This window comes from Pongo pygmaeus, chromosome 11 (genome assembly GCF_028885625.2).
Source record: "Pongo pygmaeus isolate AG05252 chromosome 11, NHGRI_mPonPyg2-v2.0_pri, whole genome shotgun sequence".
In the NCBI taxonomy this organism is placed as follows: Eukaryota; Metazoa; Chordata; class Mammalia; order Primates; family Hominidae; genus Pongo; species Pongo pygmaeus.
In genome coordinates, this window is record NC_072384.2 from 97,554,294 (window position 1) to 97,567,977 (window position 13,684).

Sequence of the window (13,684 nt, forward strand, 5' to 3'; positions counted from 1 at the left end):
GAGCCTTACTCTGTTGCCCAGGCTGGAGTGCAGTAGTGTGATCTCGGCTCACTGCAACCTCCGACTCCCAGGTTCAAGCAATTCTCCCTCCTCAGCCTCCCGAATAGCTGAGATTACAGGCACCTGCTCTTATGCCCGGCTAATTTTTGTATTTTTGTGGAGATGGAGTTTCACCATTTTGGACAGGATGGTCTTGAACTCCTGACCTCAGATGATTTGCCTGCCTCGGCCTCCCAAAGTGTTGGGGATTACAGGCCTGAGCCACTGCGCCCTGCTGTAATTTCTTTGTATGTTTCTATGTACCAACATTTTATTACCCTCCAGTTGCTGAATTTTTCTGCAATTCAGAAATTTTCTCATATGCATATATAGCTCCTGTGAACATCTTTTTACGTTTATCTGCATGCAGATCTCATTATTTCATTACAATAGATTCTTAGAAGAATGACTTAGTCAAAAAGTATATACTTCCTAAAAGTCTTGGTAAATATTTCCAAATTACTTCCCTGAAAAATTGTACTAATTTCTAGTATATAAGAGAATGATCAGCTCACTTAACTCTGGTATTGAATGTTATGAGGGTTATTGGTTTTCTATTTTTAATCTGTAAGCCTTTAGTAGAAATGTGTCATTGTCAGTTTAGGTGGTTTTGAGAATGGTAATGAGGGAGGAGGGATGATACTGATGGGATTCTCTTTTTGCAGCTAACATTCTAAAAATTGCTGTGGAGAATAGATATGACTTTTTATTTATGTATTTGCATTTTCAGGCAGTTCTGCCTTGAGCTAAATGGACTTGCTGTCAAACTTCAGGTAATATTTTCTTTAAGTCAAAGTTATAATTGAAAGTTCTGATTTTTTTAATCTCTGTTTTTATAACTTAATGTGCTTACAAAAACGTATCCAAATTTCTAACTTTCTTCTAGAATTTATTATGGAAATATAACCTAAATGATAAGCTTTTTCATTATTATTTTACATATTAAGAAATATAATTATTTTTAACAGAGCGAATGCCATCCAGATACTTGCACTCAAATGACAGCAACTGAACAATGGATTTTTCTTTGTGCAGCTCATAAAACTCCAAAAGAGGTGAGGATTTATGAAATAGACTAATAAAATTATTATAGCCTAAATCTCTCTCAAGACAATGTTAGACAAGTTTTTAAGGTTTTTAGTTCACTGTTTATTTTGCTATTTCACTTTGAGTTGCTTGTTGTGAGGTTATTACTGCAGTGCTATTTTAGGATTTCTTATGATAAGCATCATTTTTCATAATTGGGCAATTACATGGGCTAGAATTCACTTCATGATCACTGGCTATTACAGATTAACATCTGTCACATTGTGCTGATATCTACTGTGTAATGATTGAGATACGCCTATTTAGGTTTTTGTTCAGATTATTTCTTTTGATAGGAAGAACTATTGATTACTCTGATGCCTAGTTTAAGTAGAAATGTTACTTTTGAGCTTTTAAATATTCATGTTGTTTTTCTCCTTATTTAGTTTTTGTCAAGGTAAGACTATAGGCAGTAGCAGTTTTTTGTTTTGCTTTTTTTTTTTTTGAGATGGATTCTTACTCTGTTGTCCAGGCTGGAGTGCAGTGGTGTGATCTCGGTTCAATGCAGCCTCTGTCTCTGGATTCAGGAGATTCTCATGCATCAGCCTCCGAGTGGCTGAGATTACAGGCATGCGCTATCATGCTAGGCTAATTTTTATATTTTTAGTAGAGATGGGGTTTTGCTATATTGGCAAGCCTAGTCTCAAACTCCTGACCTCAAGTAATGTGCCCACCTCAGTCTCCCAAAGTGCTGGGATTACAGGTGTGAACCACTGTGCCTGGCCTACTGTACTTTTTCTTACTTATTTATTAATTTTTTACTTTTTCTTATTTAAAAAATTTCTTCATATCATCTGATACCCAGTATACGTTTCCTTAGTTGTCTCAGAAATGGTCTTTACATCTGGGTTGTTTAAACTATGCATTGCTTTTCCCTTAATCTGTATTCCCATTTAATCTGTTATAATTACTTTTTACTTGACACTGACTCATTGGGGATATTGGGTTAGGCCAATTCTGTAGAATCATAGACCTTGAAGTGGTCATTATATTGATAGACTTCTGAGGCTTGAAGACAAGTGAGGCCCTAGTTGCAAAATCAGCATCTGATGTTTTTTGTTTCAAAAAGGACAAATGCTCCAGAATAAGGAGTATTTGGTACCTAAGAGTATAGTACTTATTTGGAAGACTGGTTTCATTCAGGATGTTATATTTTTGTGTTAATTAATTGAAGCAGTATTCAGATTGTATCTGTCTACATCTGGGAAAATCCACATAGTGGTTTCATTGATAATTCACTGAAGTTGGCTACTTAACGTAGTGAATGATGTGATTATTGCAATTAGGAAACTGAATCAAGAAGGCTGAATCAAGGCTAGTTTTGTTTTGGCAAATAGTAATGATGTATTATTCTTTCTTTAGAGTGGAAGTGATATCCGGTTTGTGATGTGCTATGACTCTTAAATATACTGTCATTCTCATATCCACTTCTTTCTTGATTAATATTATATGACAGGATAGTCATTAGCATTAAGACCTGTAAATTGAGTCTTAGAATTGCAGCATTGCTTGCTGAAGTCCAGATCTGTTGAACTGGCCATGTGTCAAGAGAGGGTGATAGTAGGATTCCCAAGTGGTAGTTATTGAATGGAGTTACTGTAAAAATACAAACAAAAGAACAATTTGAAAGGACACTTTCTGAACTCTTTTTGAATAACTGCTTAGTCAGGAAACTATAGGAACTGACAAACTAAGCTAAGAAAATTGCTCTCATGGATTAAAATCACTAGGAAGATTCTGAAGTGGGAGAAGCAGAATACTTAGCACCAATAATCATTTATTCAGTATCCTTGAGAATTAAAGAGAGGCATTCAGCATATAGAGTAAATTATACAAATAGTGCTTCTAGGCAACAAACATAACTTACTGTCTACAAGCCCTCACAGTCACATGCTGATTGTGATCACTTGCAGTAGCATTATGATTGTATATTTGGAAAAATATATAAAAATTTGTAAACACCATTACATGGTATTTTGTAACCTGCTATATTTTGCCATCTTTTTGCTGTTATAACTGTTACAGAGTAGGAATAGTTACCTGAGAATTAATTGGGGGAAGGTGAAGGGAAGGCAGCTAAAACAAGGCAAAATGTCATCCAAATTAAAAATTCAGAAACCAGTTAAAGGTCTAAAGATACAGTGATATGGTAACCCATGAGCCACATGTAGCTGTGTAGCACTTGAAATGTGGGTAGTCAAAATTGAAATATGCTGTAAACACAAAATAAATACTGGATTTCGAAGACAGTAACAGCTGTAATCCCAGCACTTTGGGAGGCCTAGGCAGGTGGGTCACCTGAGGTCAGGAGTTCAAGACCAGCCTAGCCAACATGGTGAAACCCCATCTCTACTAAAAATACAAAAAATTAGCTGAGTGTGATGGGTGTGCATGTGTAGTCCCACCTACTTGGGAGGCTGAAGTGGGAGAATCACCTGAGCCCAAGGACTCAAGGTTGAAGTAAGCAAAGATCACACCACTACACTCCAGCCTATGTGACAGAGAGAGACCATGTCTCAAAAAAAGATTCAGAAATGGCCAGTAAGCACATGAAAAGATGCTCAACATTAGTTATTAAGGCAGATCTCAAAACCACAGACAGTTGGTGCGAGGGTTGTGTGTTATTGTTAAGCTGATTAACATTGTCTCCTCCACAACCATGCTTGATGAGAAAAAAAAAAAAAAAAAAACACTGTGAGAATGGAGAAACAAAATGTAGCATAGATATACAATGAAATATTATAAAACCATGAAAGAGAATGAAGTTCTGATACATGCTACAACATAGATGAACCTTTAAAATCCAGTATGTATTATGTGGAGTGAAACAAGTCAGATGCAAAAGGACAGATACTGTAGCATTCCACTTATCTAGAGTGAATAAATTCATACAGACATTCGAAGGTAGGTAGAAGCTGCCAAAGGATGGGAGGTATGGGAAGTTAGTGCTTAAGGGTGATAGACTTTTTTTTTTCTTTTTTTTTTTTTTTTTTGAGACAGAGTCTTGCTCTGTTGCCCAGGCTGGAGTTCAGTGGCGCAATCTCGGCTCACTGCAACCTCCGCTTCCCAGGTTCAGGCGATTCTCCTGTCTCAGCTTCCCAAGTAGCTGGGATTACAGACGTGCCACCTCGCCTGACTGATTTTTGTATTTTTAGTAGAGACACGGTTTCACCCTATTGGCCAGGCTGGCCTCGAACTCCTGACCTCATGTGATCCGCCCACCTCAGCCTTCTAAAGTGCTGGGATTATAGATGTGAGCCACCGCGCCCAGCCGAGTTTCTTTCTTTTTTTTTTTTTTTTTAAGAGACAAGAGTTTCGCTCTGTCGCCCAGGCTGGAGTGCAGTGGCGCAATCTTGCCTCACTGTAGCCCCCACCTCCCAGGTTCAAGCAGTTCTCTGCCTCAGCCTTCTGAGTAGCTGGGACAACAGGCATGCACCACCATACCCGGCTAATTTTTGTGTTTTTAGTAGAGACGGAGTTTCACCATGTTGACCGGTTTGGTCTCAAACTCCTGGCCTCAAGTGATCCACCTGCCTTGGCCTCCCAGTGTGCTGGGATTATAGGCATGAGCCACCATGCCTGGCCATAATAGTTTCTGTTTGAGAGTTGGAAACAGTAATGATGGTTGCACAATGTTGTAAATTAATGTCACTAAATTGTACATTTAAAAATGGTCAAAATAGCTGTCTGGGCGCAGTGGCTCACGCCTGTAATCCCAGCACTTGGGGAGGCCGAGGCGGGCGGATCACGAGGTCAGGAGATCAAGACCATCCTGGCTAACACGGTGAAACCCCGTCTCTACTAAAAATACAAAAAATTACCCAGGCGTTGTGGTGTGTGCCTGTAGTCTCAGCTACTTGGGAGGCTGAAGCAGGAGAATGGCATGAACCCTGGAGACGGAGCTTGCACTGAGTGGAGATCACACCACTGCACTCCAGCCTGGGCAACAGAGTGAGACTCCGTCTCAAAAAAAAAAAAAAGGGTCAAAATGAAAAAATTTGTGTTGTATATATTTTACTACAATTTTTTAAAATGTTAAGAAAAAAGCACCAAAACCCCAAATGGCATATACTTTCACACCCACTATAATGGCTAAAATAGAAAAGAGAGACAATAACAAGTGCTGGCTAGGATGTGAAGTGGAACCCCTAAACATTGATGATGGGATTGTAAAATGCTTCAGCTATTTTGAAAAACAGTTTGAAAGTTCCTTAAAATGGTAAGCATAGAGTTGCATATGACCCGGGAATTCCACTCCTTAATATGTAGTTCCCCCAAAATGAAAACATTTATCTGCACAAAGACTTGTACATGAATATTCACAGTCACATTATTTATGATAGCCAAAAAATGGAAACAACCAAATATCCATCAACTGATGAATGGATAAGCAAAATATGTTGCAGCCATCTCTCAGTATCCTCAGAGGTTTGGTCCCAGGACCCCCATGAATACCAAAACCACAGATACCAAAGTCTCTTATATAAAATGGCATAGTATTTGCATATGACCTATGCACATCCTCCTGTATACTTTAAATCATCTCTAGATTACATATAATACCGAATACAATATAAATGCTATGTAAATAGTTGTTATACTGTATTTCTTAATTTGTATTATTTTTTATTGTTATGGGGTTTTAAAATGTAGTTTTGATCTGCGATTGGTTGAATCTGCAGATGCAAAGTGCTGACTGTGTATGTGTACAATGGAATAATATTCAGCCATGAAAAGGAATGAAGTCTTAAAGGGAGAAACATACAGTACAGCATTTTGTATATATTAAAAACATTAAAGGCTAAAAAGTTTTGAATTTTAAAAAAAGGAATGAAGTACTGATTCATACTACACCATGGATAAGCCTTGAAAACATAATAGAAGCCAGACACAAAATGCCACTTATTATTTCATTTTAATGAAATAAATATCCAGACTAGGCAAATCTTGTGAAACAGAAATTAGGTTAGTTGTTGCTTAGGGCTGGGGGAAGGAGAGAATGGGAAGTGACTGCTAATTGGTTCAAGGTTTCTTTTTGGGATGCTGAAATGTTCTGAAATTTAGTGGTAATGGTTGCAGAATTTTGTGAATATACTAGAAACTACTGAATTTTTAAGAGTAAATTTTAGTTGTATCAATTATATCTTAAAAGTCAAAAAGTAGCCCATTAATTTTATATCAGTTACCTGCTGAAATGGTATTATTTTGGATATAGTGGGTCAAACTACAATATTAAAATTAATTTCACCTCTTTCACGTTACCTTTTTATTTTTCATTTTTTTATTTTTATTTTTGAGACGGAGTTTCACATTCTTGCCCAGGCTGGAGTGCAGTGGCGTGATCTCGGCTCACTGCAAGCTCCGCCTCCCGGGTTCTTGCCATTCTCCTGCCTCAGCCTCCTGAGTAGCTGGGACTACAGGTGCCCACCACCACGCCCAGCTAATTTTTTGTATTTTTAGTAGAGACGGGGTTTCACCGTGTTAGCCAGGATGGTCTTGATTTCCTGACCTTGTGATCCGCCCGCCTCGGCCTCCCAAAATGCTGGAATTATAGGTGTGAGCCACTGCATCCGGCCTCACGTTACCTTTTTAATGTATCTCTTAGTTAATTAATTAATTTTTTGAGACGAAATCCTACCCTGTTATCCAGGCTGGGATGCAGTGGCCTGATCTCGGCTTACCTCCCTTGACCTCCCGTGCTCAAGCAATCCTCCTGCCTCAGCCTTCTTGGTAGCTAGGACTACAGTCATAGTGCCACCATGTCTGGCTGATTTTTCAAATTTTTTGTAGAGATAGGGGCATCTCTCTGTGTTGCCTAGGCTGGTCTTGAACTCCTGGACTCAAGTGATCTTCCCCCTTTGGCCTCCCAAATTGCTGGAATTACAGGCGTGAGCCACCACATTGGGCCTAGAAAATTTAAAATTAAATATATGGCTTGCATTATACAGTTGACCCTTGAACAACTCCAGGATTGGGATCCCAACCCTCTGTGCAGCTGAAAATCTGAGTATAACTTTTGACTCCCCCAAAACTTAATTACTAATAGCCTACTGTTGACTGGAAGCCTTACCGATAACAGTCAATTAACACACATTTTGTATGTTCTATGTATTATATAGTGTATTGCAATGAAGTAAGCTAGAGAAAAGAAAATGTTATTCAGAAAATCATAAGGGGCTGGGTGTGATGGCTCATGCCTGTAAACCCAGCACTTTGGGAGGCTGAGATGGGAGGATCTCTTGAGGCCAGGAGTTCGAGACCAGTCTGGTCAACATAGTGAGACCTTCTTTCTTTCCTTTTTTTAAAGAAAATCATAAGGAAGAGAAAATTTATTTGCCATTAATTAAGTGGATCATTATAAAGGTCTTCCTTGTTGTGTTCATGTCGTTGAGTAGGCTGAGGAGAAAGAGAAAGAAGTGGGGTTGGTCTTGCCATCACTGGGAAAATCTGAGCATAAGTGGATTTACGCAGTTCAAACCTGTGTTGTTCAAGGGTCTGCTGTATTTCTGTTGATGATTCTGGTTTAAAGGTTTTAAAACTGTCCCATGGTATACCCAAATGACAAATATGAGAAATACAGTTACTTGGGATATTTGCTTTTGACCAACTCATCTGTGGTCATATATCTGGAGAAAGGTAGTTTTTTTCAATAAATATTGCTCATGGTACTGTTTTTGGCAATGACTCCACTAATCAGAAATTCCTATGGATATACTGCTAGAAAAATACTTCTTTTTTGTTAGATAATTTTTTAGTGCCACGGCACTAAGCCATATTTAGTAGTTACTAAACTGTATTTCTAAGTGACAGCTTCAGTCTCAAACTTGAAAAATAACCTAATTACTGGGTAGAGTCTTTGAGCTAGAGTCATTGTTACTCCTTCCTCTAGTTGTTTTTTCCTTCTGGTTGACTCCCTGGTTTGTTTCTAGACTGCTTTCCCCTTGATGTTGCTCCCTGTCTGCCCTCAGGAGGACTGGATGAGGACAATTACTTTGCAGTTTTATTTTTCCTTTAATAAATTTACTGACTTGCCATGAGACAGTGTTTCATTGTTTCTTTTTTTTTTATTCTTTCTGATAAATGGAACAGAATAAGTCAGATTTGTTAAAATATAAGGAAACTTTGATATTTCATGTTAAAATTCAAAGGTGATTTGGGAGAAAGTTCTTTAGAGGGCTGCTAGGTTGATAATAGAGTGCTAGGGACATAATAAGGAATATTGTTTAGGATATAAGAAGGCATCCCTGGAGATACCGGAGATAAATCAGGATTCTTCTTATCTGTAATTGTTGTTTTCTTGTAGGTACGATGTTGGGAATAAAAATGGGAGACTGGTTTATGTATCATCTAGAATTGTGATATGGTTCAAGGGGCTAATAAACCTTACTTATTAATATAACATTATATTTTACAAGCATTCAGAAATTGTAAGGAACTTTTTTCTTAGAACATGCTCATGTCTTTGGAATAAGGTATACCCATATAATGAATATATCTAACCTAAGGGAGAGCTCTTTGTTGATACATTTCTATATTCTTTCTTTTGTAGTGTCCTGCTATAGACTATACTAGACACACACTTGATGGTGCTGCATGTCTTCTGAATAGCAATAAATATTTTCCCAGCAGGTAATCGAAACTTTTAAACATAGTGTTAAACATTTTAGAGTTAATTTATAAGATTGGTGTTTTAGGGGGGAGGGGGGAGGGATAGTATTAGGAGATATACCTAATGCTAAATGATGAGTTAATGGGTGCAGCACCCCAACATGGCACATGTATACATATGTAACAAACCTGCACGTTGTGCACATGTACCCTAAAACTTAAAGTATAATAATAATAAAATTAAAAAAAGATTGGTATTTTAAAAGTAAAATTAGGTTGCTCGTTAATGCATTTTTATATATGTATTTTTTTAGCTGTTGTATTTTGGCTTGTTTATTCAAGTTTTGAAATTAGGACTGTGGTTAAACAGCAGGACTTGGCTGTCAAAGCTCAAGGCCAGTTCAGTCTAAGGCTAGTACCTGTTCATATATGTCATTCTGCAGACAGAGCTCTCCCTCTCATGCTTTAGAGTTGGGATATGTATAAACTTGCTCACTTGAATCTCTATGATAGTTAGACTTGACCTCCCTTTATGTAGTATGCCTAAAGAGCAGACTTTCCGGCTGGGCGCAGTGGCTCACGCGTGTAATCCCAGCACTTTGGGAGGCCGAGGCGGGTGGATCACCTGAGATCGGGAGTTTGAGACCAGCCTGAACAACATGTAGAAACCCCTTCTCTACTAAAAATACAAAATGATCCGGGCGTGGTGACGAGTGCCTGTAATCCCAGCTACTTGGGAGGCTGAGGCAGGAGAATCGCTTGAACCCAGGAGGCGGAGGTCGTGGTGAGCCAAGATCGTGCCATTGCACTCCAGCCTGGGCAACAAGAGCAAAACTCTGTCTCAAAAAAAAAAAAGAGAGCAGACTTTCCTAAGTTGAACTATTTGTATTTGAAGGATTCCTTATCCTTGCTCATTGATTTTTAAGATCTGAGAAGTCTGTACATGTAATATATTATCGGTGAAGTTTGTGACTGCCTTTTATTTTATTAAGGTATTTGTTACCAGGTGGATAGATTTGGAGATTTCCCCCCAAATATGATTAGCTTCAAAGAGCTCATATAAAATATGTTAAGAAAAATACTGACTTTTGGCCTTAATATTCTGTATATACATATTTTAAGAAAAGATATCAGAAATATGCAATTTCAGTTTTAAAAAAACAATTTTAATTTCTCTCTTTTTTTCTTTTTATATATGGAGTCTTGCTCAACCAGGCTGGAGTGCAGTGGTGCAATCTCAGCTCACTGCAACCTCTGCCTCCCGGGTTCAAGCGATTCTTCTGCCTCAGCCTCATGAGTAGCTGGGATTACAGGTGCCTGCAACCACGCCTGGCTAATTTTTGTATTTTCTAGTAGAGACGGGGTTTCACCATATTGGCCAGGCTGGTTTCGAACTCCTGACCTCAGGTGATCCACCTGCCTCGGCCTCTGAAAGTGCTGAGATTACAGGCGTGAGCCACCACACCCGGCCTTAATTTCTTTAAAAAAAAAAAAAAAAAGGAAAGAATAACCTAGTTTTGTAAAATAAAACAATAATTCCTTTCAAGAGTTTTCAATCGCCTCTAGTGGACAATGTATTAATGTTGAAAATAGATGTTTCAGTAAATTTTGAAATGTCAGGGATTTATTCTAACTGCATTAAACTTTTACCAAGTTTCAAAACTATAATGCTGAATTTAACTTAGGCCCTGTGATTAGGTAGAAAGAACACTGGCCCAGAACTGAGGAGCAGGGGCTCCAGGCATTTACTCGCAGTGTGACCTTGGAGTAGTCACTTATTTTCCCTAGGTGTCAGTTTCTACACTTGTAAGCTGAGAAAATTGGACTATACTGTTCCTAAGATTCTATCCAGTTCTAAGAATCTATGGTTTCTTTTCTACTTCTAGGGTTAGCATAAAGGAATCATCTGTAGCGAAACTAGGATCAGTATGCCGTAGGATTTACAGAATATTTTCACATGCTTATTTTCATCATCGGCAGATATTTGATGAATATGAAGTAAGTATATTTCACTAATTATCTTGATACATTCTTATCAGCATAACAGTAATATATATTGATGTTATTTCTAGTCTTTTAGTTTGGGATAGTGAATTAAAATAACATTTTTGTCTTCCTGTCTACAGAATGAAACATTTTTGTGTCATCGGTTTACTAAATTTGTGATGAAATACAATTTGATGTCCAAGGATAACCTGATTGTACCAATTTTAGAAGAGGAAGTACAGAATTCAGTTTCTGGGGAAAGTGAAGCATGAAGGGAATCATGGAAAAATGTACTGATCATATAATTAACATTAATTGTGTACTGTATATATCATTTTAGACACATCAATCATGTATCCATATTATAGCTTCTTTGTTTAGTATAGGTTTTTGTATGCTGGGTTTGCCTTTTAAAATGGGAAATACTTTTTAAGTTATTCATAAGCTGTATATTCACCAGTGTGGCACTCATGATTTTTAAATAAGATTAGTATTATCTGTTTATAATGCCTGTTAATAAAAGAATTTACAGTTTGGTAAAATTGCTGCTAAACAATCATTGGATCACAATCCTCATCAGACAAACCCATCTGTAAAAAAAAATGAGGGAGAGCTTGAGGTTTCATACAAGCCATTTACTAAAGAGGTAGAAATGTTTTCCATTGGTTTTACCTTGAGTTTAGATATCCTAAAAAATTCTGTAGTACGTAGTTTTGTCTTACCTGTTAACTTTCCCCAATTGAGATAAAAGTGTTTTAAAATTCTGTTTATAGTTTTTGATATGCATATATAATTATGTGTATATCTAAATACAAATGCAAATGAAGCATTAGTAATACTTAAATTTTACTGTGCTACATAAAGTATAACATACTTGGAAAGGATTTACCTTTCTGCAACAATGGACTGGTACATACAGGATGATCACAATGGTAAGGCACATAAATTATGTTCCCACTGGAAACCTGCCCTGTCCACCCCTTCTCATTTCCCTTAACCTTATCCTCAAACTACTTTAGCTGAGAAGCTTTTCACCAGACTGAGTTAGTGGTGGCTTATACCTATTTATATTTGTATTAATTGCTTACAGATTATACCTCATATTAGCAATTACATTACACTACAAGAAAATGTATTTGCATAGGCTCTTGCTGTTTTGCATATCTCTGTTTTGCAAAATTGTTCTACTTAGAAAACAGTCCTTAAAATAGTTTGACTCTTCCTGTTAGTAATATTAATCTTTCATTTAACCAGCTAGGCAGCATTAAATAGAATTGAAGAAATACCGTAGTATTTATTTTACACCCCCTCTCCCACGAAGTTTATGTTTGAATTACATGCACGTGTGAGATTATTTGCAATAATTCATAGGTTCCAAGGGTGTTGATGAGTAGTCATACATTTTTTTGGACTTTGTTATAATTCATTGTGTTAAGAATGATTGAAATGCAGATTTAACAATCTTATAATCTATTGAATGCCATTTTTGATAAAGCACTGGAGGTCTTATTGCCAAACTGATTGTAATGAGGCACTAAGGGTGAAAACATTGTACATGTTGTGAAGAAAGTATTTAAATCCAACTTTTGAACAGATTTAACAAACATGAGAAACTTCTTTTTTATTTAAAAGGATAATTTTGAAATGAAGATGAAAATGTATTCATCTTAATTGTTTTTTCAAATTTAAGGGAATAATTTATACCATCTTTTGAGACAAGAATGTACAGCAAAAATAAGGGGAACAGTAGTATACTGAGAGTGTGTGTATATATAGTGTATGCCTTTCCAAGCTTGCCAGTCTTTTTGGCTTTGAACAATGCCCACCAGCTACAGTCATTACTGTTCCCCAACCCACAACTATCTTTTAAGAAGTCTTAGTTCACAGTGAAAGGAATGTTGACTTTGAAATTATGGATTTATATTAATGGCACTATAAACCAATGGTAATGGTAATTTTTAAACTTGCTAAATATTGAGAGACTAAACTACTAAGTTAATAAATTATATATAGCAGTGTAGCTGTTCTCTCTAGATGGTGTCTCACAATGGATTTCTGTTGCTTGACTATTTTCTTAGTGAATATTTATACTAAGGTAGTGACTGAGATTTGGTGATCTGGCTGAGTATTTTGAAACACATTTTGAATAATATGGCTTAGTGTTAACGGGGACTTAAATATGATTTTTTTTTCTTACTCATTTCACCTTCCTTGTACTGTATGTTTGGAATTGATCATAAAACAGCTCCAAAAGAAAATAATCAGTTTGTAGTCTTGCTTTTGTATTCATGTTGATAATCTTACTAATATTCATTGCACTGTGAAGTTGATTCACTATACTAGGTAAGACCTAAGTGAAACAGTTCCTGTTTTTCCTTAATACTGTTTTCAGAATTTTGAAAATGTACTTATATGTACATAAATACTACTAAAAAATTAATGAGCCTGGCAAACCATTGATTTATAAAAGTAAGTGTTCTAAGAGGGGAAAAAGACAGTTCTGTGTAATAAGGAAGTTAGGCTCGACTTTTTGTTTGAATTACCCTATGTATAGCCAAAGGTAAACTTAGGCTTTTCTTTCCAAAAGATCATATAGTCAATTCGTTCTTTTTCTCCTATCACATCTGGGAAAGTAGGGAACTTTTAATTATTTATGTTCCCATAAGTAACATTTCTTTTGTGTGTATACATTTCCTTTTCTCTGACTTGAGATGTCAAATTTGGATTTCTAGAACAGTTTCTCAGTTAAATTCTTGACGACTTAACGACTTTTACTATCAGAATACAATTAGAAATCCTTGGCCAGGCACAGGGGCTCACGCCTGTAATCCTAGCACTTTGGGAGGCCAAGGCAGACAGATCACCTGAGGTCAGGAGTTTGAGACCAGCCTGACCAACATGGAGAAACCCTGTCTCTACTAAAAATACAAAAATTAGCCGGGCGTGGTGCTACTTGGGAGGCTGA

At 37.0% G+C, this 13,684-nt stretch overlaps 1 protein-coding gene across 4 annotated transcripts in view; it reads left to right on the forward strand.

Annotated features, from left to right (window-relative positions):
• The window catches only part of MOB4 (MOB family member 4, phocein), a 51,774-nt gene extending 38,797 nt beyond the window's left edge, over positions 1–12,977 (forward strand). For all 4 annotated transcript variants that reach the window (XM_054478375.2, XM_054478370.2, XM_054478371.2 and 1 more), the window contains 5 exons: positions 770–812; positions 1,008–1,094; positions 8,675–8,754; positions 10,620–10,731; positions 10,860–12,977. In XM_054478375.2, coding sequence (XP_054334350.1) covers positions 770–812; positions 1,008–1,094; positions 8,675–8,754; positions 10,620–10,731; positions 10,860–10,991 — 454 coding nt within the window. In that variant the 3' untranslated portion in view covers positions 10,992–12,977. The remainder of the gene's footprint in view (positions 1–769; positions 813–1,007; positions 1,095–8,674; positions 8,755–10,619; positions 10,732–10,859) is intronic.
• The last annotated feature ends 707 nt before the right edge of the window (positions 12,978–13,684 follow it).